This window comes from Chlorocebus sabaeus, chromosome 5 (genome assembly GCF_047675955.1).
Source record: "Chlorocebus sabaeus isolate Y175 chromosome 5, mChlSab1.0.hap1, whole genome shotgun sequence".
NCBI classification, from domain to species: Eukaryota; Metazoa; Chordata; class Mammalia; order Primates; family Cercopithecidae; genus Chlorocebus; species Chlorocebus sabaeus.
The window spans coordinates 64,640,560-64,668,559 of NC_132908.1; the positions used below are offsets into that span (position 1 = coordinate 64,640,560).

Below are 28,000 nucleotides of genomic sequence, written 5' to 3' on the forward strand. Positions count from 1 at the left end.
GACTACAGGCGCCCGCCACCACGCTCGGCTAATTTTTTGTATTTTTAGTAGAGACGGGGTTTCACCGAGTTAGCCAGGATGGTCTATGATCTCCTGACCTTGTGATCCGCCCGCCTTGGACTCCCAAGAAACTCTGTCTTTTTAAAAAAGTGCCTGTTACAGTGTTTTCTCTGTGATTTTTTTTTTTTTTTTTTTTTGAGATGGAGTCTTGCTCTGTCGCCCAGGCTGGAGTACAGTGGGGCAATCATGGCTCACTGCAACCTCCACCTCTGGAGTTCAAGCAATTCTCCTGCCTCCCAAGTAGCTGGGATTACAGACGCGTGCCACCACACCCAGCTAATTTTTGTATTTTTTGTAGAGATGGGGTTTCACCACGTTGGCCAGGCTGGTCTTGAACTCCTAACCTTGTGAGATCTGCCTGCCTTGGCCTCCCAAAGTGTTAGGATTACAGGCATGAGCCACTGCGCCTGGCCTGACCATACTTTTTAAAATTACAAAATATGCTTTTTATGTCTCAGTGCCGGGTTTTTAAAAAGAATCATTAGAGACTTCTATAGACAAAGTTACAGCCTTGTAATACTATCTTTACCCTGCAAGTCACACAAATGCAGTAAATTGATTTTCAGCCAAAGCATTAAATCAATTCAATGGGGAAAAAAAATTCTTCTTAAGAAATGGTGTTGGAACAATTGGATATCCACATGGCAAACAATTAACCTTAACCCCTCTTATATGCAAAAATTAATTCAAGACAGATCAAAGACCTAAATGTAGAAGCCAGAACCATAAAGCTTCTAGAAAAATACATCAGAGAGTACTTTTTGAAATCATAGGGTAAGGATTTCTCGGACAGGACACCAAAAGCACTAACTAATTGAAAACTGGATTTCAAAATTTAAAACAATTTCTGCTCATTAAAAGACATCATTAAAAAAATGAAAAGGCAAGCCACAGGCTGGGAAAAAACATGAGCTGAACATATATGTAACAAAGGACTTGTCTGCAGAACTCCTACAAATTAACAATAAAAAGATGAACCACCCAATTAAAAAAATTGTCGCCGGGCACAGTAGCTCATGCCTGTAATCCCAGCACTTTGGAGGGCTGAGGTGGGCGGATCACGAGGAGATCAAGACCACCTTGGCTAACACACGGTGAAACCCCGTCTCTACTAAAAATACAAAAAAATTAGCCAGGTATGGTGGCGGGTGCCTGTAGTCCCAGTTATTCGGGAGGCTGAGGCAGGAGAATGGTGTAATCCCGGGAGGTGGAGCTTGCAGTGAGCCGAGATTGTGCCACTGCACTCCAGCCTGGGTGACAGAGCAAGACACCATCAAAAAAAAAAAAAAAAAAAAAAAAAAAAAAAAAGGGCCAGGTGCAGTGGCTCACGCCTGTAATCCCAGCACTTTGGGAGGCTGAGGCGGGTGGATCACAAGGTCAGGAGATTGAGACAATCCTGGCTAACATGGTGAAACCCCGTCCCTACTAAAATTACAAAAAAATTATCCGGGCATGGTGGCCGGGTGCCTGTAGTCCCAGCTACTCAGGAGGGTGAGGCAGGAGAATGGTGTGAACCCGGGAAGCAGAGGTTGCAGTGAGCCGAGATTGTGCCACTGCTCTCCAGTCTGGGCCACAAGAGTGAAACTCCATCTTAAAAAAAAAAAAAAAAAAAGACTTACAATCCTGAAGTTTGGAGAGGATATGTGGCAAATGGAACTCTCATACGTTCTTGGTGGGAGTGTGAAACAGTACAACCACTTTGGAAAATTGACAGTTTCTTATAATTAAACATATATCAACCCAATCACAGCAACTCCACTTACAGATATTTATGTAAGAAAATAAAAACGTAAGTCCACAAAAAAAAATTATACAAATGTTCACAGCAGCCTTATTCATAATGGCCCCACACTGGAAACAAATGTTCACAGAACATCATAAATTATGATATCACACAATGGAATACAGTAAAACAGTAAAAAGGAATTAATTATTAATGAATTTTTTTCTTTTTAAAAATTTCATTAATTTTTTGTAGAGATGGGAGTCTCACTGTGTTGCCCAGGCTGGTCTCAACCTGCTGGTCTTAAGTGATCCTCCTGCCTCAGTCTTCCAAAGTGCTGGGATTACAATGAGCCACCTCGCCTAGCCTGTATGAATCTTAAAAACTTATGTAGAGTGAAAGATGGCAGGTCCACACACAAAAGACCCATACTGTAGAATTCCACTTTTTTGAAATTCAGGCAGCCTTATTTACAGTGACACTGGTCAGAAGGCGGCAGTGGCGGTGGTGGCTTTGGTGGAGGGAATCAACCAAAAAGGGGCACAAGGCCACATTCTAGAGTGATGGAAATGTTCTATATCTTGTGTGGTGCTTGGGTTACATGGTGGTACAATTGTCAAAACTCATCAAATTGAATATTTAAGATCTGTGTTTTTAATCGTATGAAAAGTATACCTTAATTTTTAATCGCCTTAAGTAGTTGTGCCCAAGGCCATAGAACAACCCGTTCACAGCTTGCAGATTCAGTTCTGTAATCAAACTAAAGGGGTATGTGCAAATTAGAAGTCTTCTTCCTTTAAAAAAAAAAAAACAAAAAAAAACAAAAAAAAAAACCTGTAAGCTTACTTTTGGAAACATCATCAATACAGGCTGGGGCCAAGAAAATAAGTTTTCTGAGAAAGTAACTTCAAGCTAAGGCCCAGTAGGCTGGTGAGTCCCAGAACTTGCTGAACGTATCTGAAGATGGCACTTTTCCCTGGGCAGTGTCACACTGGGTGAGTGGCTGAGCTCCAGATATTAGGAAGTCCTCACCACTCACCAACAACTCATACTGAGGAAGGGAGGGTTCAAGAGGGGTTCTCTGGTATCACTTCTGGCAAGCAAACTTAACGATGACTATTCATAGAGCATTGGTATGTATCAGTTTGTAGTTGTAGCTATACAGGTTGGGCATTAAGACTTGGCACTGAAAGAGTGGCAAGCCCTCACTTAGTGTCAGCCTCTACTGTGCCTCAAGGGCCACTCACCATGAACTAGCCCCAGAGCCAGCCCCCACCTTCCAGAGCACTGAATCTTGAGAGGCACCTCTACAGACTTGCTGCACACCTCTGTCTCCTCAGGCACATTCCAAAGGGTCAGTGTCAAGACCCATACTGTAGAATTCCATTTATTTGAAATGCAAGTAAGACTTGTTTGAGAATTTGATTTTTCTGTGGGTGAATTCTTTTCAGTAATTTTATCCTAATATAACACAAGCTAAAGTAAAGCACTGGGGCCAGAGGTGAGTCAGGGCCCTAGTTATGAAGTGAGACAGATCCTCAACCTAACTTAAAAACAAACTGTAGAGTTGAGAGCTGTGGCTCACACCTGTAATCCCAGGACTTTGGGAGGTCCAGGCAAGTGGATCCCTTGAGCCTAGGAGTTTGAGACCAGCCTGGGCAACATGGCAAAACTCCTCCTCCACAAAAAATACAAAATTAGCTAGGTATGGTGGCATACACCTGTAGTCCCAGCTATTCAGGAAAGGAGACTGAGGTGGGAGGATCTCTTGAGCCCAGTAGGTCAAGGCTGCAGTGGGCTGTGACTGCACCACTGTACTCCAGCCTGGGCAACAGAGCCTATCTCAAAAAAAAAAAAAAAAAAAAAAAAAAAAAAAAGATTGTGACATTAGCTAAGCTGATTAGGTGTTCAGGTGCTTGTGTATAAAATGACACCTGTAATTTATGCAAGTTGATTAATAAATACTTATTAAGCACGGACTATGAGCCAGGCCTCAGCAAAGCACAGGATACTTTGGTAAGCCAAACAGATATAGTTTCTACTTGCATAGAGTGTACAGCCTAGGAGGAGAGATAAGATAATCAAATAATCACATAAATATGTAATTACGATTTGAGATTAAATGCTAAAAAGGAAAAGAATGGTGCTATGAGAGACTCAACAGGATATAAATTAGCCTTATTATTATTATTATTGGGTCTCACTCTGTCACCAGACTGGAGTGCAGTGGCATGATCTCAGCTCACTGCAACCTCTGCCTCCTGGGTTCAAGCATTCCTCCCACCTCAGCCCCCTGAGTAGCTAGGACCACAGGCACATGCCACCACACTCAGCTATTTTTTTGTATTTTTTGGTAGAGATGGGGTTTCCTATGTTGCCCAGGCTGGTCTTGAGGCTGGTATTCAACTCTTGTCCTCAAGTGATCTGCCTGTCTCAGTCTCCCAAAGTGTTGGGATTATGGGCGTGAGCCACTGTGCCCAGCCAAATTAGCCTTATGTTTATTATTATTTTTTATTTTTTAGGGGGGGATCAGAGTGTCACTCTGTTGCCCAGGCTGGAATGCAGAGGTACAATCTTGCCTCACCACAATCTCTGCTTCCTGGGTGCAAGTGATTCTCCTGCCTCAGCCTCCCGAGTACCTGGGATTACAGGCGTGCACTATGACGCCCAGCGGATTTTTTTTTTTTGTATTTTTATTTATTATTTTTTTTAGAGACAGGGTCTCGCTCTGTTGCTCTAGCTGGAGGGCAATGGGGCAATCACAGCTTACTGTAACTTCGAACTCCTGGGCTCAAATGATCCTCCTGCCTTGGCCTCCCAAAGTGCTGGGATTACAGGCATGAGCCACCATGCCAGTCCTGTATTTTTAGTAGAAACTGGGTTTCACCATGTTGGCCGGGCTGGTCTCAAACTCCTCACCTCAAGTGATCTGCCCGCCTTGGCCTCCCAAAGTTAGCCTTAATTTAAAAGTGTTCAATGACAGATTTATAATGCACTTCGAGTTCCACGTGAGAAAGGTTTCACACTCTGAGGTTGAATTACGATAAAACACTGACATTGTGAGTCATTTTCTATCCACTGACCCTTACCCTGCTCCTTGACTATCAATCCCCACTGGCTGTGCTGTATTCAGAGTTGAGCTCAGTCTCTCTCCCCGACTGCAAGACTCATTGCAGAGGTACCTATACCTATCACCATGGTCCTGAATAAAGTCTTCATCACCATGAAAAAAACCCAAACGTTGACACTGGTAGTGCAGTAAAAGGCACAGCAGCCCAACGTCATTAAAAATCCAATTTGTGATTAACAGACACTCCCCTTCCCCAGAGCAGTAACCAGACCCAAAAGCATTTCTTCAGAATGAAGAGTCCAAAAGAGGTAGGAAAGAAAAGTAAAATGTTCAGAACTTCAAACTGCAATTATGCAACTCTCTCATGATGCTCTGTGTTCAGGCATCGTGGCTGAAAACCCTAGATTATTGGTTGTAAATCACACTACAAATAACCAAGCTTCAGCTATCTGATCTTTATCAAATACAATTAAATCCGGTGGTCAATTCCCACCTTCATCCCACTTTGACCTATCAGCAGCATCTGACATGGCAGATTCCAACCTCTCTGAAACACTCTTCACCTGACTTCCACAACACAAATTTCTCCTGATTTTCCTTTTACCTCTCTGACCACTTCTCGGTTCCTTCTGCTCGTTTCTCCTGATGGTGACTGTAGTAACCATGGCTCAGTCCCCAGTCTATTTCTCTTTTCCAACTATACTCACTCCCTTGGTGGTTCCATTCAGTGTTACGGCTTTTAAATGTTATCTATTCCCTGCTGACTCCCAAAGTTATCAGCCAGGTCCTCTTTGAGCTCCAGACGGGTGCAAACAACTGCCTATTAACATCTCTACTTGGGCCGGGCGCGGTGGCTCAAGCCTGTAATCCCAGCACTTTGGGAGGCCAAGACGGGCGGATCACAAGGTCAGGAGATCGAGACCATCCTGGCTAACACGGTGAAACCCCGTCTCTACAAAAAAATACAAAAAAAAAAAAAAACCTAGTCGGGCGAGGTGGCGGGTGCCTGTAGTCCCAGCTACTCGGGAGGCTGAGGCAGGAGAATGGTGTAAACTTGGGAGGCGGAGCTTGCGGTGAGCTGAGATCCGGCCACTGCACTCCAGCCTGGGTGACAAAGTGAGACTCTGTCTCAAAAAAAACCAAAAAAAAACAAAAAAAAAATCTCTACTTGGATGTTTAACAGGTATCTCAGACTTAAAATGTCCAGAACTAAACTCCTGATGTTTCTCCGCAACAAACATACTCTTCCCACAATGCCTTCATCTCAGAAACTGGTAACACAAATTTTTCAACTGTTCAAATTAAAATCTTGGAGTTATCCTTGATTCTTCTTTTTCTTTCACACTTCACATCTGATCCATTAACAAGTTTTGCTAACTCTCTACCTTCAAAATATACCCTGCATTCAACCACCTCCCACAACTGCTATTACTACCACCTTTGTTCAGTCCACCCTTACCTCTCTCCTACATTACTGCAATAGCCTAACTGGTCTCCCAGCTTCTACCCTACCTGGCCCCCTGCCTCCCATCTATCTACTCTCAACATACCACCGAGAGGAACTCGATTAAAATGTAGTCAGATCAAGCCACTCCTCTGTCCAAACCCTCCAAACGTTTCCCATCTCTCTTGGAGTAAAAGCCAAAGTTCTTTCACTGACCTACAAGGCCCCACACGATACATGTCTGCAATCCCACACTCCTTTTACCTTTCTGATTTTTTTTTTTTTTTTTTTTTTTGAGACGGAGTCTCGCTCTGTTGCCCAGGCTAGAGTGCAGTGGCGCAATCTCGGCTCACTGTAACCTCTGTCTCCTGGGTTCAAGTGATTATCCTGCCTCAGCCTCCCAAGTAGCTGGGACTACAGGCGCCTGACACCACTCCCAGCTAATTTTTTGTATTTTTAGTAGAGATGGGGTTTCACCATGTTAGCCAGGATGGTCTCAATCTTCTGACCTTGTAATCCGCTCGCCTTGGCCTCCCAAAGTGCTGGGATTACATGTGTGAGCCACTGCACCTGGCCTACCTTTCCGATCTTATATCCTACTCACTCTTCCTTCACTCACTCTGCTCCAGTTATGGTAGCTTTCTGGTGTCTGCACCCCAAACATGTCAGGTACATCCTGCCTCAGGACCTTTGCACTTACACTGTCCTCTACTGTGCAGACATCCATTTGGCTTTCTCTCTCTCTCATGTTTCCTTTAGGTCTCTACTTCTATGTTGTCTTTACAGAAACAGGTATATTTTTCCATTGTTTGTCTCTCCCCACCATCCCTGCTAGAATGTATGCTCCCTGAAGACAGCGAATTTTTTGTCTGTTTTGTTCACTGCTATATCCCCAGTGCCTAAAACAAGGTCTGACATGTAGTTGGTGCTAAATATTTGCTAAAAGAATGAAAGATTTCAGGCCTAGTTCCTGCATAGTCAGTCAATAAACTAAGATATATACTGAGCTCATCAAAACCATACATAATTCAGTAGGCTCTTGGGATATGCTTAAAAATGTAATAAAGAGGCCAGGCACGGTGGCTCACGCCTGTAATCCCAGCACTTTGGGAGGCCGAGGCAGGCGGATCATGAGGTCAGGAGATTGAGACCACCCTGGCTAACACAGTGAAACCCCGTCTCTACTAAAAATACAAAAAATTAGCCGGGCATGCTGGTGGACACCTATAGTCCCAGCTACTCAGGAGGCTTAGGCAGGAGAATGGCGTGAATCCGGGAGGTGGAGCTTGCAGTGAGCAGAGATGGCGCCACTGCACTCCAGCCTGGGCGACAGAGCAAGACTCCATCTCAACAACAACAACAAAAAAGTAATAAAGAGATTTCTTATGTCACTAGCCTAAGTACTTTGGAGCGGAATCTAGTTTGAAGGTTCAGGAAAGAAAACAAGCATCATAATAGCTTTGCTTGATGCTTGGGGTAAGGAATATGAGCTGCTGCTCTGTCTTCTACTACATTATGATACGCCAAGATGCTGCTCTCACATAGAACTGTCTCTCCAACCATCATGCCTCCTCCACAGGGCATGACTCAGGCCTATCCATCACCTCAGTCCCCTTGCAGTCAAGTTTCCTCCCTCTTACCAGAGAAGTTATATTGTGTTGAGCGAGCCTTGCAGGACCACAGTGACCTAGCACCTAAGGGTCATACTGAGTCAAATGTCAACAAACAAATGTGAAGGGAAGGCAAGTGATAACAGACCCAAATAAATGATAGTGACTCAAACCTGACCAGTTCAGGAACCACTATGGCTGCAGTGAAACCTCCTTGCCCCCATGGCCAGTCCATCCTTCCATTCCATCATCTGGACATCCTGATGTCTCTCTCCTGGTTCTGACCATTTTCTTCCCCAACCCTTAAGTGCCCATAGGATAAAGCCCAAATTCCTTGATGGGGCTCACAAAGCATCTCCCCAGTGTGGGTGGGACCGTTCTTCATCTTTCTCCTATGACTGCATTTGTCAGGCTAGAAGCTACCATGCCTGACCCTTTCAGTTCTGCTCAGAGATTGTGGTCCATGCTGTTTGCTTTGCCTGGGACAACCTTTTCCGACTATCCCAGATTAACTCCTTCTCAGGAGATCTGTTAGGTCTCCAGTTAAACAACATTTCTTCAGAGAAGCTGTGCCTCAGCTGGTTAAGTGATTCTATTCACAGTCCCCACAGCAGCCTGAGCTTTGGCTTTCAAAGGCTCAGCATGCTTCACTGGCTCACCTGTTTCGTGTCTGTCATGATGGCAGGACCTTGCTTGTCTCACATGCTGCTATGTCACCAGGACAGAGCACAGTGCCTGACATGGAGTAGGTGCTGAGTAACGATTGAAAAACAAGCATACAGGTGGGACGTGGTGGCTCACACCTGTAATCCCAGAACTTTGGGAGGCCAAGGCAGGTGGATCACCTGATGCTAGGAGTTCGAGACCAGCCTGGCCAACACGGAGAAACCCTGTCTTTACTAAAAATACAAAATAATAATAATAATTAGCTGACCATGGTGGTGCATGCCTGTAATCCCAGCTACTCAGGAGGCCAAGGCAGGAGAATCGCTTGAACCTGGGATGTGGACATTGCAGTGAGCCAAGATCACGCCACTGCACTCCAACCTGGGGGACAGAGTGAGACTCTGTCTCAAAATAAATAAATAAATAAATAAATAAATAAATAAATAAAGGAAAAGCAAAGGAAAGAAATGCTACCCCTCCAGCTCTATAGTTGACATGGCAGTAAACTGCTAGGCAACTACCATGTCATCAGAGAACAGACCAAGCCCTAGCCAGAGATGCCAGCTCCTAATTCTACCTTGCTCCACACAGTGTCCCAGGAAGGACACTAATGACAGGCTAATGATCTATCCTATGAAGCATAACTACCCAATGTACAAAAAGGATCAGAAAAATTGGATCATAAAGGAGAAGTAAATTTAACACCCACAGGAGTATCTGGATCACTGTGAGGTTTTATTTTTTTGAAATGGAGTCTTACTCTGTCGCCCAGGCGGGAGTGCAGTGGCACCATCTTGGCTCACTGCAACCTCCACCTCCCAGGTTCAAGCGATTCTCCTGCCTCAGCCTCCTGAGGAGCTGGGATTATAGGCATGTGCCACCACACCGGGCTAACTGTTGTATTTTTGGTAGAGACAGGGTTTCACCATGTGGGCCAGGGTAGTCTCAAACTCCTGACCTCGTGATCCGTCTGCCTTGGCCTCCCAAAGTGCTGGAATTACAGGAATGAGTCATCGCACCCCGCCTCAGCTACTTACTAACATAGGCAAAGTACTTATCTACTGGCTACATTAGGTATTTATTGGTTTTATATATATATATATATTTTTTTTTTTTTTTTTTTTTTGAGACAGAGACTTGCTCTGTCACCCAGGCTGGAGTGCAGTGGCCGGATCTCAGCTCACTACAAGCTCCGCCTCCCGGGTTCACACCATTCTCCTGCCTCAGCCTCCCGAGTAGCTGGGACTACAGGCGCCCGCCACCGCGCCCAGCTAATTTTTTGTGTTTTTAGTAGAGACGGGGTTTCACTGTGTTAGCCAGGATGGTCTCGATCTCCTGACCTTGTGATCCACCTGTCTCGGCCTCCCAAAGTGCTGGGATTATAGGTGTGAGCCACTGCGCCCGGCCTTTATATATATTTTTTTGAGATGGAGTTTCCCTCTTTTTTGCCCAGGCTGGAGTGCAATGGCGCAATCTCAGCTCACTGCAACCTCCGCCTCTCAGGTTCAAGCGATACTTCTGCCTCAGCCTCCCAAGTAGCTGGGATTACAGGTGCACACCACTACGCCCAGACAATTTTGTATTTTTAGTAGAGACAGGGTTTCACCATGTTGGCCAGGCTGGTCTTGAACTCCTGACCTCCAGTAATCCACCCGCCTCGGCCTCCCAAAGTGCTGGGATTATAGGTGTGAGCCACTGCACCCGGCCTATTTATTTTTTGAAATGGAGTCTCCCTCTGTCACCCAGGCTGGAGTGCAGTGGCACCATCTCAGCTTACTGCAACCTCTACCTCCAGTGTTCAAGCAATTCTCAAGCGTCTGCCTCTCGAGTAGCTGGGATTACAGGTACACACCACCACACCTGGCTAACTGTTGTAGTTTTAGTAGAGACGGGGTTTCACCATGTTGGCCAGGATGGTCTCGAACGTCTGACCTCAAGTGATCTGGCCTCCCAAAGTGCTGGGATAACAGGCATGAGCCTCTGTGCCCAGTCATTCCCTAATATTTTTAAATGCCACCTGAATCAAGCATTATGCCAGGAGTTGGGACATACAAGCATGATCCAAACAAACAGGCCAGGTCCCTGGAACTTACAGTTTCCATTTCTTGCTACCCTTAGCCAAATACCAAGGACTGATGTGACTGAAGAACACAGTGAGTGTTCAAAGACCTTTCCCTGTGGCCGGCATGTAAACCAAGACTCTGCCTTTGCCTTTGAATCACTGAGGTAAAGCACACTTGTCTGCGATGCACATGAAGTAGCCAACTCTAGAGAGGTGTTACCTGTGGTCCCAAGAAGAGGGTATTTAATTATGCTAAACATTTTTCAATGTGCAAACCTAATTGACTGAAGTTTTCTTGTGTTTTCTACCTTCTATATAGATAGGAGTGCTCTGTTTCTGAGAAAAGTGCTTGCTATTTCAATGGTAGCAAAAGACACTTTGGGTCACCCATCTGTCTTCCTTCTGGATTTCAGGGTACTCAAGAGTGCAGGGACCCTGATGGGTGTTCTCTAACTCTGTGTTACATAGTCTCTGGTCACTGGGAAGGTTAAGTAGTTCCCCCGCGACAGGAAAGGTCCAGTGCCCTTCACAAGCACCACCTACTTATACACAGAAAACAGCTTACCAGCTGGGCCACGACCATGTAGAGTAGTGAGTTAACAATCTTCCAGCTAGCTGCTAAATGAGAGATGTAAAATATCGAATCTCAGTGGCTGAGGCATGAGAATCACTTGAACCCAGGAGGTGGAGGCAGCAGTGAGCTAAGATCCCAGCACTGCACTCCAGCCTGGGCAACAGAGCAAGATTGTCTCAAAAAAAAAAAAAAAAAAAAAAAACACCACAAGGCCAGGTGCGGTGGCTGATGCCTGTAATCCCAGGACTTTGGGAGGCTGAGACGGGTGGATCACCTGAGGTCAGGAGTTCAAGACCAGCCTAACCAATATGATGAAACCCCGTCTCTACTAAAAATACAGAAATTACCCAGGCATGGTGGCATGCTCCTGTAATTCCAGCTACTTGGGAGGGTGAGACAGGAGAATCAGTTGAACCTGGGAGGCGGAGGTTGCAGTGAGCCAAGATTGCACCACTGCACTCTAGCCTGGGCAACAAGAGCGAAACTCCATCTCAAAGGAAAAAAAAAAAGCAAAAAAACAAAAACAAAAAAACCCACCATGAACAGGAGCAAGCCCAGGGCTAAGAGAACTAAAACAGTCATTGAATTACAGTGATTTATTTTGAAAATAACATCAGATAAGAAATACTATGTTAAATCATCTTCCCCATTCCTCCAAAATACAAGCTGTGTCCCCTGAGCTTCTGAATGTGAGTTCAGGAATATGAATACAAAAGGTTGAAAAGCAACCGGATGTATAACTGACCTCTCTTCCATCCCCCTTCTCCCTGACAATCAGAGGATGCTTCGCAGGACAATTACACAATCTCACGTGCTCCCAGAGTCACCCCTAGAAGGGCCTCTCAGAGAGAATCATTTCCTAGGAGGAGCTACCCTGCCATAAAAACCACTAGCCACATGGAACATCCTATAATATACTTGCTGTCCATCGAGCACCACTAAAGAAACCCAAATGGTCAAAACCACCAGTCAACAAGAAACAGCAGTCTTAGAAAGCAACATTTAAGATCTATATAGTCACTTTTTTTTTTTTTGGAGACAGAGTCTTGCTCTGTCACCCAGGTTGGAGTCTGGTGGCATGATCTCGGCTCACCGCAACCTCCGCCTCCTAGGTTTAAGTGATTTTCCTGCCTCAGCCTCCCAAGAAGCTGTGATTACAGGCATGCACCACCACACCCAGCTAATTTTTGTAGTTTTAGTAGAGATGGGGTTTCACTATGTTGCCCGGGGTCATCTCGAACTCCTGACCTCAAGTGATCCACCTGCCTCGGCCTCCCAAAGTGCTGGGATTACAGGTGTGAGCCACTGTTCCCAGTCGTGTATAGTCACCTTTCAATTACACACACACACACACTCGTTATCCAGGTAACCTCATTACTGTTTGGTTCACTGACACCTGGGAAAGGAAACATCAGTGCCACCTAGTAGTCCCTGCCATCATTCTCCCCACTCGCAAACCAATTTTCATAGAGTGAGAGGGGGTGAAGTCTCTCAGAAGATGTATCCTCATTTATACCAGCAAAAAACTTTTAAGAGGGTTTACTTTTTAAAATATAGACCCATCTCTATTAGGAGTACAAGTACTGTAGTAAATGTAACACGAGCTATTTCAGTACTGTTTGTTTGAAATCTGTGTTGTTCATGTATAGTGATTTAACTTGTTGATGCATGTAAATTGGATGCATTTTGTTGCCACTGCATGTTTGTATTTTAAGGAGTCTCACTGTGTCGCCCAGGCTGGAGTGCAGTGGCACAATCTCAGTTCACTGCAACCTCTGCTTCCTGGGTTCAAGCCATTCTCCTGCTTCAGCCTCCCGAGTAGCTGAGATTACAGGTGTGCACCACCACCCCTGGCTAATATTTATTTATTTATTATTTATTTTTTGAGACAGAGTCTTGCTCTGTTGCCCAGGCTGGAGAGCAGTGGCATGATCTCGGCTCACTGCAGCCTCTGCCTCCTGGGTTAAAGCAATTCTCCTGCCTCAGCCTCCTGAGTAGCCGGGACTTCAGGCAGGTGCTACTACGCCCAGCTAATTTTTGTATTTTCAGTAGAGATGGGGTTTCACCATGTTGGCCAGGCTGGTCTTGAACTCCTGACCTCAGGTGACTGGCCTGTCTTGGCCTCCCAAAGTGCTGGGATTACAGGTGTGAGCCACCATGCCTGGCTGCCACTACATGTTAAATGGTGGTCAATGTTTTTACAAAGAAATTCAACCAAAAAAAATAATAATAAATAATAATAATAATAATAAAATATATACTAAGAAAACTATGGTGTTTTCTTATGTTCTATTTTGGCTACTTTTTTACATTTGTTTGGTGATCATATTGTATTCACAGTTTTGTATCCTGAGTTATTTTACTTACTCTTTTGACACAAGCATTTTTCTTTTTTCTTTTTGAGATGGAGTCTTACTGTCGCCCAGGTTAGAGTGCAGTGATGCAATCTCGGCTCACTGCAACCTCTGCCTCCCAGGTTCAAGTGATTCTCCTGCCTCAGCCTCCTGAGTAGCTGGGACTACAACCATGCACCACCACACCCAGCTAATTTTCTGTATTTTTTCGTGGAGACAGGGTTTTGCCATCTGGGTCAGGCTGGTCTTGAACTACTGGCCTCAAGTGATCCGCCCACCTCAGCCTCTAAAAGTGTTGGGATTACATGCGTGAGCCACCACACCCAGCCAGACATAAGGATTTTTCATGGTATCATAAATAAGTTTTATGGGTTACATAATAGATATGTCATTGTGAAAGTGGAAAGACAAACTTAAATTGTTTTTCCTCTGCTTTTACACCACAATGATCAACACAGAAGACCAATGTGTGGGGGTTTCTCCCCATACACCAGGCTAGCAAGCAATTCTGCAGTCAACACCTGTTGGGTGTCCCTCAATTTAATTGTGACGTTATCTACCTGGAGAATCGCATCAGATCCCCCGGGTAGAGGGCTCAGTCCCACAGACTTCCCCTCCCCAACTTCCAATGCCATCAAAAGCCCCAGGTTATTTCAACTGTGCCTCTGCCTGATGGGCTACAGAATGGAGATCCTATGACTCCCTCCTTCAGATCAATTAATTTGCTAGGGCAGCTCACAGAACTCTGTGGAAAACGTACTTTTATTTACTGGTTTATTATAAAGAACATTATAAAGGATAGAGATGAAGAAGGTACATAGGGCAAAGTATGGGGGAAGGGGCTTGGAGCTTTCGTGCCCTCCCTGTGTTTATGGAGGCTTCATTAACTAGGCACGATTGATTAAACCACTAGCCATTGACGATCAACTTAACCTTCAGTCCTGCTCTCCTCCCCAGAGGTTGGGGAGTGGGGCTGAAAGTCACAACCTTCTAATAATGCTTTGATGTTTCCTGTGACCAGTCCTCAGCCTGAAACTACCCAGGAGCTGCCAGCCACCAGCCAACTCACTAGCATACAAAAATCCATCACTTAGGAGATTCCAGGGATTTGGTTGGTGCAAAAGCAATCGTGGTTTTTGCCATTACTTTGCAGCAAAATCCGCAACTGCTTTTGCACCAACCTACTGAAATTCCATGCCAGGAAACAGAGACAGAAGACCAAATATACATTTCACAATATCACAGCCATAGACCATGTGAACGAGCTTTTCATTCTCTACTATTACACATTTACGACATTTTCATTTTGCTTCCTGTTATACAGGTTAAGAAATTATGGTCTAGTGGCCAGTCAGGGTCGCTCCCACCTGTAATCCCAGCACTTTGGGAGGTTGAGGTGAGCAGATCACTGAGGCCAGGAGTTCAAGACCAGCCTGGCCAACATGACAAAACCCCCATCTCTACTAAAAATACAAAAATTAGCCAGGCATGAAGGCGCACACCTGTAATCCCAGCTACTCGGGAGGCTGAGGCACAAGAATCGCTTGAACCCAGGAGGTGGACACTACAGTGAGCCGCGATTGTGCTAATACACTCCAGCCTGGGAGATAGAAACACTGTCTCAAAAAAAATTATGATCCAGAAATTACACGATTTGCCTGAGGTTATCATCCTAAGTAAAATACAATTGTGAAAGTAAATGATGAAGATTTTGAGGTTATAAAGTGATACAGTAGAATCTCAAAGCCAGGTAGAAGTATTCTGGGTTCTATTTTGGGGTTATCTATTCTCATGAGAAATTGAGAGCTGACAATTTGAGAGAAGCAGTTATCCCAGGTCAGAAAGGAAGACCACACTAAGTACCCAGTTCCCATTTCTCACAGCCTTCATTCCAAATCCTTGGATTTGGATCAAATAGAGGATTGATAGAAATCTTTACAGAAGCTCTTGGGAACGACTTAGAGAGGTGGCAGAGAGAGTGAGCTATGTTCCCATGAATTTCAAGACTATCCAGGGTCCCAAAGAGTATATACATTTTATCACTGGCTACCTTGAGAAATGACAGTACTTTGGACAAAAACACCACTTGCAACTCCCTTTCTAAGAGCAGGAACTAGCAAACAAGTGCTTAAGGATAGGGTTTAAGTGTACTAAGTAACGTGGAAATACTCAACTCTTCCTTCTTAATGTTTAATCCATATTTGCTTTTTTTTTTTTTTTTTTTGAGACATACTTTTGCTCTTGTTGCCCAGGCTGGAGTGCAACGGCATGATCTTGGCTCACTGCAACCTCTGCCTCCTGGGTTCAAGCAATTCTCCTGCCTCAGCCTCCCTAGTAGCCGGGATCACAAGGACCCGCCAGGATACCCAGCTAATTTTTTGTATTTTTAGTAGAGACAGGGTTTCACTATGTTGGCCAGGCTGGTCTCCAACTCCTGACCTCAGGCGATCCACCCGCCTTGGCCTCCCAAAGTGCTGGGATTACAGGCGTGAGCCATTGCGCCTGGCTGTAATCCATATTTTCTTTTTTTTTTTTGAGACGGAGTCTCGCTCTGTCACCCAGGCTGGAGTGCAGTGGCTCAATCTCAGCTCACTGCAAGCTCCGCCTTCCAGGTTCACACCATTCTCCTGCCTCAGCCTCCAGAGTAGCTGGGACTACAGGTGTCCACCACCACGCCCAGCTAATTTTTTGTACTTTTAGTAGAGACAGGGTTTCACCGTGTTAGCCAGGATGGTCTCAATCTCCTGATCTCGTGATCCGCCCACCTCAGCCTCCCAAAGTCTAATCCATATTTTCTAAGTGTTTATTCACATCACCATGAGAGAAAATTTTCATTTCTTATGTCTTTGAAGACAAAGTACTTTAGTGAGCTCATTTCCGACCCAATGTCTAACTTATAAGGGGGTGTTAGAGTATAGGGAAGTCTTCCTGCTTTCATGTTTTTCTCAGTATCTCTTATCATTCTAACTTTCATGAACCCAAGTTTTTCAAGTATCTTTCATTCTCAATTTTTAAAACACCTGCCATTTAAATTTTCAATAAGGACTTTTAGACTCCAAATTTCAGTTTACTTTTAAGTTTGCTAATATAAACCTACTACTTTTGAATGTAAGAAAGATAATGTTCCATTACTAAACTGCATATAAGTTCTCAAAAACAGCAAAATCTCCAATTCCATTCTTTCCTAGATGTACTCTAATTCCAATTGTGGATTTGTTCTAGAATTGGACCCCCTGTCATAGAGACCCCCATCTCTAAAAAAAAAAAAAAAAAGACAAACTTTTTTTTATTAGCTGGCTATGGTGACATGCACCTGTGGTCCCAGCTACTCAGGAGGCTGAGGTGGAGGGATCACTTGAGCCCAGGAGTCAGAGACTGCAGTGAGCTGTGATCACGCCACTGTATTCCAGCCTTGGTGACAGAGCAAGACCCTGTCTCAAAAATGAATAAACATTTAAAAAAAAAATATGCATGAGTGACTTTTCAGGCATCAGAAAGGCACTTTTCCTATTTCTAAGTTAGCGGTCTCTCGGATTCCTGTGTTTTCTGAACACCAACCTCTGCATTTCAACTTCTAACATCAGATGACATTGCATCCCCATTCCATTTCTCCTCTTATGGGAAAACTAGAAAATCAGTTCAGTGAAAGTAGCTTCTGTTAGCATTGCTGGTTTATCTGGTAGTTTCCTCACGGTTGGCCTGTCAAACACTGTTGATTACTTTATTACAGGCCAGATATGATAACTGCCCTCAGTTGCTCCAGAAAATGGCATAGAAGTTAAGTAATTATTTGTCAAAGGTTTCACTGTCATAGCAACCAGGACTTTTGAGAGTCCTCTGTAAGTCTACCCTTCTCTGAAAACAAGTGTTTTTCTGATTGGAGTTCAGAAAACGCACACAAATCCACAGGGCACACCACAGCCATATTTAAGCAGTACCCTCTCCAAAGCTCATTCAAAGTATTTGGGCCCACATTCAAAACACTCTCCCACACTCCATCCAGTTCCACAGATGGCAACTGCTCCCTTCCATTTTACCTTGACTTGATTTTGGCCTCCTTGTCTTACCTTCCTCTGGGTCAACCTGAAAGTAATGAAGGTTTCTGCACAGAACACAATGATTTTCATGAAGTCTTTCTGACAGAATTTGGTTAACAGTACTGATTTTCCGCACAGGTTACATCTGCTTCTGATAATGCTCCATTATATCTCCTGAGGTATTTATACAAAATAACCCCACAAGTGCAAGAAAAGTCAGCAAAAAGCACAGTCACAATACCCATAGTTATGGTATGATGCTGAAATTATGAAGCCAAAACAAAGTTTTCTTCTTTTTTTTTTTGAACCAGAGTTTAGCTCTTGTCATCCAGGCTGGAGTGCAATGGCGTGGTATCGGCTCACTGCGAATTCTGCCTCCCAGGTTCAAGCGATTCTCCTGTCTCAGCCTCCCAAGTAGCTGGGATTACAGACGTGTACCACCATGCCCAGCTAATTTTGTATTTTCAGTAGAGATGGGGTTTCATTATGTTGGTGAGGCTGGTCTCAAACTCCTGACCTCAGGTGATCCACCCACCTCGGCCTCTCAAAGTGCTAGGATTACAGGCATGAGCCACTGCGCCCGGCCCAAAGCTTTCTTCTTTAAACTGATTTCACCTGTTAGCATTATTATACTTCCAATCTATCTTCTTATAAGGGCAAGGGGAAAAACCTGCTGCAAAGTCAAATGTAAATAGAAAATTTGTTTTTATCAAGCGAGGGACAAACTAGCTTTGATGATTAGAATCAGGGACCATCTTTTAAAAATCACATACTTCTAATTTTTAAGTTTTGGGTCAGGAGAGGCTTTTTAAAAAATTGCTAGTTCTACTACTAATGTGTTCTAGTATTACTATAGAAATCAGATATCAATTGTCCTAGCAAATAAAAACAATAATGAGGGCTGGGCGTGGTGGCTCACACCTGTAATCTCAGCACTTTGGGAGGCCGAGGCAGGCAGACTATCTGAGGTCAGGAGTTCGAGACCAGTCTGGCCAACATGTGAAACCCCTTCTCTACTAAACATACAAAAATTAGCTGGGCATGGTGGTACATGCCTGTAGTCCCAGCTACTTGGGAGGCTGAGGCCGGAGAATCGCTTGAACCTGGGAGACGGAGGTTGCAGTGAGCTGAGATTGCACCACTGCACTCCAGCGTGGGTGACAGAGACTCCGTCTAAATAAATAAATAAATAAACAAACCCAAACCAATGATTATTCCATAGCAAAAGTGGGAAAACCAGGTGGTAAGAGAAAACCTCTCACAATAGGATCTTTATCTGTGAAATAAGGAATCGACCAACAGAAGGGTCTGTTAAAAATTTTCCTCTCTTGGTCCAGGCAGGTTCTCTAAACTCCCAATCCCAAAAGCAGTTAATTTTTTCACGATTTCTGTAAAATGGATGGCCTTAAAATTCTTTTGTTCTCTAGTGTAGCTTTTCAGAAGGAAGTAAGTTTCCTTATCAAGAATGAATCTAGCTTCCCCGACTCAAAGAAAACCATCTTCTCTATATTGCTCCATATCACAATAAATTTAAGTGTCTTCCTTTTCTAAATTAAATGCTGTTCCCTTCAACTTAAGGGCCACACACTAAGGGCTATTCCTTTAGAGGCTTTTGGGCCTCACAGATCACAAAGGTGGTGCCCTGCCCCAGTTCTTTTTGGACATTTAAAAGGGCATCCACTTTCTTGCCCTCAGGATGACATTATGGGAACAATGAACATAAATAAGACAGTTAAATAAGCTTCCTTGATGCCTATCCAATGCAGCTTTCAACTCTTCTACCCTGCCTTGTTCTTTAGATCGTGCTGTAGTCTGGAGGATAAACTCTTCACACAATCACTCCCAAGCCCTCATGTTCCTGTCCACTCTTCCTCCCTCACCTTTTAAGTGTGATAGGGCCTTGATGGGAATACCTCACTTCACCTTTTGTCTCAAGTCCATCTGCTTCCTTCCAGAGCTACAAAGGTAGGCCAGGGCCACTGAGACGTGGCCATAGGGTATATGGGGGCTGGCAGAGTCACTCGCACCTTCTGGGGTGTCCCTTCTTCCACCTGTCAACTGAACACCCGTTTCTTAAATATTTATCCCCAAAAGTCCCATCTCATTCTGAAAGGGGATGAACTACCTACCCCACGAGCCCTTTGTCCCAAGCTTCTACACCTCACACACATCCTCATCCACAAAGCGTCCATCCTAACACAGGCAGGAGGTCGGCTAGGCACAGGGCAGGGGAGACTAGGTTTTTGCATCTGGTAAAGGATGGATTATGTCTCAGGTTCTTCCAGGATCCCAAATTCTATAATTCTACCACCAAGCCTGCGGGTCCTATTTCTGCGGTGGAAAGGGCGAACCCCAAGGCGACCCTTCACTCCGCCCGCCTGCAGGCAGTTGGAATGAGCCCCCTCCAGCCCCGGCTCTGCGAGTCCACGCCTCCAACCTCCGGCGCCGGGCCGCGGAGGAGGCCCTGTCGCCGCCAGCTCCCAGCCGCGCCATGCCCTCTTTCGCCCTCACCCGCCGCCGTTGGCCGCCTCTCACCACCTGGCACGCTGGCATCGCCCACTCCGCGCTGCACTGGAGACCATGGGTCCCGGGGGGTCTCGGCGGCCACCCATCCGCTTTAAGGAAGGCTGGCGGGGATGCGCGGGCCCCGGAGCCCAGGGCGCCGCCACCCGGAACGCGCCGCCTGGTTTCTAAGGAACGGGGGGCTCTGGAAAGGGAGGGGCGGGACGGCATATGGACTGCGCATGCTCTATAACGGGGGTGGGCCTACACTGGGAGGGGCCGTAGCGGGGAACTGCGCATGCTCGCAGGTTGGGGGCGGAGCTTAAGCAGCCTGGCTAGGAGGCTCAGGTCGTTCATTTCCGGCGGCAGAGGCGGCGGAGCCTGCGGTTTCTTAAGCTTGGCTTCTCTCCGGTCCGCTGACTGGCGTCAAGAACCAGGTTTTGGGAGCTGTGGTTAGCCTTGGTGGTCCTGGAATGAAAGACGATTTCTTGTTGGACAACGACATAACTGCAGAAGGCCAGTTCTCTCGAACTCGTCGGACTTCCTGGCTTCCTGACTCCCAGTGACTCGTTTTTCCGTTTTCTCAGGTGCCTATCTGGGCTCCTCTTCCTCTGGATGTTTTTTGATTGTTCTTTAAATATCAGTGCTCTTCAAGACTGTGACCTCAGTCCCCTTGGCCTCTTTACTGAAGCCTGTGCCCCACCAAAGTAAATAGAAGACTGTCCGCTAGAGTAAGGAAGCCGGTAGATCTTAGAATAAAACTGGCTGTGTAGGAAATGTGATTGGGGTTTGTATCTGCATGGGGAGCCCCCATCCCTGCTTGTCTGACCCTCCTGCTGAGTATCAAGATCCCCGCTCAGCTGGCATTAGGATGGTCTCCCAGCCATCATTCCAGAGCAGCCTGTGATGACAATGTGTCAGCTGACCTAAGCGTGAGGCAGTTCCTACTGAGATATGCTAACTAGCAGTAGAGCTATCCCTGCTTTGAGCGGAGGAGACAGGACTCCTACCACCTGTGAGCATGGAAGGCTCCCAGAGTGATAAGAAGTTGTAACCCCTAAACCCCCCCTCTTCTAATGGTGTTTTATCCTTTCTCTCCTGGATCCTCAAGAGCCAGGCGGAAGGGAGGCAGAGTCAAAATGTGCCTGTTTGATCTGTTTCTTAGTCATTGTTCAGAGTTCCACTCTTCTTGAGTAAGATTTCTCAACAATGGCACTACTGACATTTTGGACCTGATAATTCTTTGTTGGGCAGGGATGGGGGGAGCTGTCTGCATTGTAGGATGTTTGGCAGCATCCCTGGCTCTACCCAGTAGATGCCAGTAGCACCCCAAGCCCAGTTGTGACTACCAAAAAATCTCCAGACATTGCCAAGTGTCTCCCTGGGAGCAAAATCATTCCCAATTGAGAACCACTAGTCTGGAGGAAAATGAGCCTACTCTGGCTCTATTTATATAGAACCAGCACTTTATGCTTAATCTAAAACCCACATTTTCCCCTCTATGCTACCTCTTTCCTAAGAGGACCCTTTTTTCTTTTTTTTTTTTTTTTTGAGATGGAGTCCCACTGCCTCACCAAGGCTGGAGTGCAGTGGCATCATCTCGGCTCACTGCAAGCTCCGCCTCCCGAGTTCACTCCATTCTCCTGCCTCAGCCTCCCGAGTAGCTGGGACTACAGGTGCCTGCCACCACACCTGGCTAATTTTTTTTTTTTTTTTTTTTTTTTGTATTTTTAGTAGAGATGGGGTTTCACCGTGGTCTGGATCTCCTGACCTCGTGATCCACCCACCTCGGCCTCCCAAAGTGCTGGGATTACAGGCGTGAGCCACCGCACCCAGCCCCTAAGAGCATTCTATAGAGTAATAGTCCTATAAGATTCTACTGAGTGACACAGTCTAGTAATGTAAGTTTGGAAAGTGCAGGGTTAAACAACACATTTCAACACAGGATTGTGAGCTTTTAATTAGCTGGTGGCAATCACTGTGAACATCTGTAAGACAGTTTTCCTAATTTACCAGACCACAGAAAAACCCTTTTCCTTTGGCAAACCTCCCAATTCCAGTGACTTTTAACCACTGCCTGCCCCCTTCTGTTATCTGTGTTATTTTGTGGTACTATTATCCATCCTGTCACCCCCAACCAAAGTCTGCACTTGCCTTGTCTCTTGCTTCTCCTATTTCCCTCACATTGTTATTCATCTTGTTGTACCTCCATTTCTCTCCTAAATATTTCTCAAACCTGCCCTCTTTGCAGCCTCCTGCCCGGGTTCTTTTGCTCCCATTTGTCTCCAGTACCACCTCCAGGTGGACACCAGCATGATCTACCATATCCCTCCTCTGCATAAAACCCTGGTGCCTTGGGGACAGGGGAGGCAGGAGTGGGCCAGTCACACCAGTGGGCATCCTCATGGAGGAAGGATGCTCGTGTACTGTGTGTGTCCCTGTGTGCCAAGCGCTGCTGTATATCTGCCATAATCCCCTACCTCCACGGGGCAGAAGGATTTACCATGTTTTAAGGATGGGGAAACAGTCTGGGAGGAAGAGGTTAACTTTCCATGTTAACACAGTAAACAGGGCTGTCGATGCAAGGATTTTGAACACAAGCTCTTGCTCCTCAGACAAGAGACAGGAAGCTAATTTCAATACCCGTCAGGCTGGGTGCCGTGGCTCACGCCCGTTATCCTAGTACTTTGGGAGGCCAAGGCAGGAGGATTGCTTGAGACCAGGAGTTTGAGACCAGCCTGGCCAACATGGTGAAACTTCTCTATAAAATATACAAAACTTAGCCAGGCATGGGGACACATACCTGTAGTTTTAGCAACTTGGGAGGCTGAGGTGGGAGGATCGCATGAGCCTGGGAGGTTGAGGTAGCAGTGAGCCATAATCATGCCACTGCACTCCAGCCTGGGAGACAGAGCAAGATTTTGTCTCAAAGAAAACCACCCCAAAAACAACAACTCTCAAGAGGTATGCTCAGAAAACTTTCTGACTGTGCAATATTTGAGGAGAATATATTTAGAATTTTTTTTTTCAGACAGGGCCTTGCTCTGTCATCCAGGCTGGAGTACAGTGGCTCAATCATGGCTCACTGCAACCTCAACCACCCAGGCTCAAGCAATCCTCCAGCCTCAGCCTCCTGAGAAGCTGGGACCACAGGCACACACCAACATGTCTAATTTTTTCAATTTTTTGTAGAGACAGGGTCTCACTATGTTGCCCAGATTGGCCTTGAATTCCTGGGGTCAAGCGATCCTCCTGCCTTGGTCTCCCAAAGTGCCGGGATTACAGGCATGAGCCACTGCACCTGGCCCTGGAATGTTTTGTTGTTGTTGTTTGAGATGGAGTTTTGCTCTTGTCACCCAGGGTGGAGTGCAGTGGTGCGATCTTGGCTTACTGAAACCTTTGCCTCTCAGGTTCAAGCAATTCTCCTGCCTCAGCCTCCCTAGTAGCCGGGATTACAGGAGCCCGCCACCACGCCCGGCTAATTTTTGTACTTTTAGTAGAGACGGGATTTCACCATGTTGGCTTAGGCTGGTCTCAAACTCCTGACCTCAGGTGATCTGCTCGCCTCGACCTCCCAAAGTGCTGAGATTACAGGTGTGAGCCACTACACCTGGCTCTGGAATGTATTCTTAATATCTTATTTTTGTTGGGAGAAGTTCCTGTGGCCCACCTTTATTTAGTTGAATTTTTTTTTTGAGACAGGGTCTCACTCTGTCACCCAGGCTGGAGTGCAGTGGTACGATCTCAGCTGACTGCAGCCTTGACCCAGGCTGGAGTGCAGTGGTGTGACTTCGGCTCACTGCAAGCTCCACGTCCCAGGTTCACACCATTCTCCTGCCTCAGCCTCCCGAGTAACTGGGACTACAGGCACCTGCCACCATGCCCAGCTAATTTTTTGTATTTTTAGTAGAGACGGGGTTTCACCATGTTAGCCAGGATGGTCTCGATCTCCTGACCTGGTGATCCACCCGCCTCGGCCTCCCAAAGTGCTGGGATTACAGGCGTGAGCCACTGCACCTGGCCAATTTTTGTATTTTTTGTAGAGACAGGGTTTCGCCATGTTGCCCAGGCTGTTCTTGAACTCCTGAGCTCAAGGGATCCACCTGCCTCAGCCTCCCAACGTGCTAAGATTATTGGCGTGAGCCACTGCTCCTGGGCTCTTTAGGTGAATTTGCTACTTTTTCCTTGTCTAAGATGAAAGCCGTTTCAAGAGAGAACTGAGGTTTAAGTACCTGTCCTCTTTGGGGTCTTACAAATACAGTTTCAAGGGTCCTTGAGGAAGGCACCTGAGGGCCTGGGCACTTGAGAGGCTGGGAAGGGCCCAAATCCTTTAGGACAGGATGTGTCACAGAAGGGGTGCCAACCTCAATAAGACTCAAAACAGAGACCAGACACACATGACTGCTCATGGATGTGTATTTTAATAAAAATAATTCTGTCAAAATACAACAGGAGTTTTTTTTTTAATCTCTCAAGTACAATTTTAATAAGATGTTTTGTGTTAGAGTTCTCTCTCCATCCTCCCACACCCACAAGTTTCATGCTAATGCCAAGTATCAACTCTCGAGGACAAAGGCAAAACCAGTGTGCACAATGTGGAGGATGTCTGTTTCAGCTGTAGTTACTAATGGAGGAAAACCCGATGCAAAGAGGCAAATGCCTGAGGCAGCCAGAGGCCACAATCTGGCCACAGGTCTGGGTGCATGACACTGGCAGTCTAGTAGGGCTCCGCTGCCTGGCTGCCACACGGGTGCATACCTGAGTTGTGAGCAACCAAAGGAACTTTCAGCTCTGACAGTTCTCTGCCTTATCTTCTTTGTGCTTGCTTAAGGAGTGGGAAGGCGCTGGGTGGCCAGGCAGTCCCCACTTCTGTCTCGTGGTGTCCGTTTTCATGGCCTGCACCCAGCCACAGACCCATGTGGATGGGAATGGGGGTTCTGGCTTGCTATGAGTGCCAGTTTTTGCTCTGGAAGGAGTGACCATTTGGTGCCACAAGGGGAAAGTGAGTAGGGAAGGCTGCTCCCCAGAGCCGGACAAACCAAGAAAGCCAGGTCTTCCTCCTGCCGCCACGAGTCAGGTCCAGCCCTTCACCAGGGCTCCCCCAGGTGCCTTTCCCACTCTAGGCTCCTGGAAGCAGGCTGGTAGGACTGGATGTGCATAAGGGGCACCTCCGGCTGGCAGGCAGGCCTGGACTCTCAGCAAGAGAGTGGGCTCAAGCAGCTTGGTTTTGGCTCTCTCCACAGCTTGTGGGGCAAAGGCTTATGTCCCAAAGGTGAGCTGCCCAACTGGGACAGAGAGCCCCTCTGGAGAGGAACAGAGTAAACAACTTGGACTCAGCTGAAACAGTGAAATAAGGCACAGAAAATGGGGAGGTGGCCATGGGTACCGAGTGCAAGCCAGGCAGACACCCAACCCCATGCAGCACACAGCTGTCCCGAGCCCTCCTGGGCCCTCTCAGCCACTCCACAACCTAAGCTCAGGCACCCATCCTCATCCCTGACACAGCCCTGAAGGTAGCAGCTTCTCACATACTGCTGGAGGGCACATCAGCCTAACCCCTCATGGGGCTTATCTGCCATTCAGTTTCAGGACTAAATAAACAGTGTTGCCCAACCCACAGGGATAAGGGATAGTCTCGGCTCGGCTACTAATTTGCTGTGTGACTTTAGCCAAGTCACTTAATCTCCTGGGTCTGTTTCCTTATCTGTAGCAGGAGAGGAATGGGTGTTCACTGAACCCCATTCCAACTGCAAAAGCCTGTGGTTTCAATTCCCAGTCCTGCTAGGCTGTGATCATTTTAACAGCCTGATATTTCCAGCCTCTGGGTTTGGGAGCTAGGTAGCCCCAGGCTGTCACAAGAGATGAATTTCCTTTATGGACAGGACACCTCCTAACAGGCCATGGTCTATGGGCCTGCCAGCCCCAAGGACCAAGAAAAAGCAGCAGCTATAGGATCATTTCCCAAGGCAGAATTCTGAGAGCACAGGGCCCAGGGCCCTGGCCCCATCACCAGCAGTTGGTCCAATTCAATCATTTTTCTTGTTGCCCAGCTGTGGGCCCAGTGAGACCTGGTGAGCAATGAGTATCTCAGGCCACACCAACCATTCCCATGTCCACCAATATGGAGCAGGAGCTTGCACAGCCCAGATTCAGGCAGGGACTGAAAGTTCAACTTCTGGCCTTGCCATGGCTGACCCTACTCTTTGCATGGGCGGCTTCTGCACTCCCCTCACACTGTGAAGCACGTATGATAATTCCAGCCCGTCCTGGTGCTCCTCTGTGTAGGCTTCCTCCCTTTCCTCCTCCAGGGCAGCCAGTCCTCTCCACAGATGGGCCACCCCAAGTCCTGGCAACCATCTCAGCCTTTCCTTTTCTGATTCCCCAATGGTAGCGGGACCATTTTTACTCCGCCAGCTGTGAGGATCTATCTGAAACAGCTGGTGGGACATCTGTAAAGCTGATGGAGTCCCATCCTCTGGCCAGCAAATACTCCCAACAGTCTTTCCTAAGACTGGCTAGGGTCCAGCTGCAGGGAGCTGTCTGGTACAGTGGCAGTGAAGTCTGGCCTAGGGGATCAAGGATTCCAAACACTCCCTGGAGTAGCAGCCCAAGAACCTGCCTCCACAAGGTACTGGTTTCTCAAGAGAAAGCATCCATTACTCTCAGAGCTGTGCAGAGATGGTGAAGATCCAGGCAGGAAGAAAGCAGCCCCTATACTCAAGGGCCTCTGTCCTGGGAATGGAGTCTTCTTTCTGGCAGCCTGACACACAGAAGCTCTCAGGACGAAGGCAGGTAGTTTCCAGGCAATCAATTTAGAGTAAATGTATTATTTGGCCATCTTAACAACAAGGGAAGGTAGGGTATTGAAAAGGGAGGAAAGGGGAGCAAGGCAGGCAGTGGGAGGTGGGGTAGAGTGGTAGATAGTGTGCTGGCCAAGGACCCTCTCCCTCTGCTGTGTGGCCCTGGGTCAAGTTATCACTTCTCTGGACCCTTGGCCCTGTAGTTCTCTGCTCTGTCCAGCTCTCAGGGGCCTAGGGACCCACAGTTCTTGGGGTGCTATAAACCAACATAACCATGCCCACTAAGTGGCCCACCAAACCCTATTTGGGTTTCCTAGGCTGCAGCTCGGCCTGTGACTCAAAAAAGGGGGAGCAAAAAATAAATCACTTGGCTGAGGTGACAGAGATGATTCTTTTTTAATGAGTTGGACTCAAAGAAAACATGGTGCCTGGACAGCCTCACCCAAGAGGTGCTGGACCACTAATGCTACGATAAATACTGTCTTTTTTTAAATATATATATATTTATATATATATATATATATATAAAATCTCATTTGTTTTTTATTTATGAAAATAATAAGCTATCACCAACTTGGATAGGCTTCATCACTAAATTAGCAGAAACCAGCTCAGCACAAACTCTCCAGAGATAAATACTGGTGGCTCAGTCAGGAGAAAAAAAATTTTAAAACCCCAACCCCTCCTCAAAACAAACCCCCCCCTTTCAAAATAGAAGGCGCTACATGAGAGTAACCAGCCAATACTGTGTCACAGGCCACTGCACGTGAAGGGGAGAGAGAGAGACTGAGGGGGTGGTGGGCAGAGAAAGGAAGGAAGGAAGGAAAGGGAGAGGGGAAAAGGCCAGGCAGGAGGAGTGGACTCTGTCCATGGCTTCCCAGTCCCTGCACCAGGTGCCTATGGAGGGCAGGGCAGCTCCAGCCCTGGGGCCAGCAGAGGGCCAGCCGGAGCCAGCCAGCACGGTCAGCTAGTGCAAGTAGTCGTCGACTCTGGCAAAGGAGCAAGAACCCAGGCCTGCTCGGGCCATGAGCCGGAGACACTCAGATGCCTGGCCCAGGGCGAGCATCAGAGGGGGCTGCTTTGGCAGGTTCTGGGACT

General features: G+C 46.6%; 2 protein-coding genes across 15 annotated transcripts in view; both read right to left on the minus strand.

The window, feature by feature from the left end:
- The window catches only part of GFOD2 (Gfo/Idh/MocA-like oxidoreductase domain containing 2), a 53,204-nt gene extending 32,869 nt beyond the window's left edge, over positions 1-20,335 (minus strand). For 5 of the 11 annotated variants that reach the window (XM_007993933.3, XM_007993937.3, XM_073015480.1 and 2 more), the window contains exon 1: positions 20,112-20,335. The gene's annotated coding sequence lies outside the window, so the exon portion shown is untranslated. The remainder of the gene's footprint in view (positions 1-20,111) is intronic. The other 6 variants (XM_007993936.3, XM_038008019.2, XM_073015484.1 and 3 more) reach the window with 2 other exon arrangements.
- Positions 20,336-24,502: 4,167 nt separating this feature from the next.
- RANBP10 (RAN binding protein 10) overlaps positions 24,503-28,000 on the minus strand; it is an 80,920-nt gene continuing 77,422 nt past the window's right edge. For all 4 annotated transcript variants that reach the window (XM_073015487.1, XM_007993923.3, XM_073015488.1 and 1 more), the window contains one exon: positions 24,503-28,000. In XM_073015487.1, coding sequence (XP_072871588.1) covers positions 27,870-28,000 — 131 coding nt within the window. In that variant the 3' untranslated portion in view covers positions 24,503-27,869.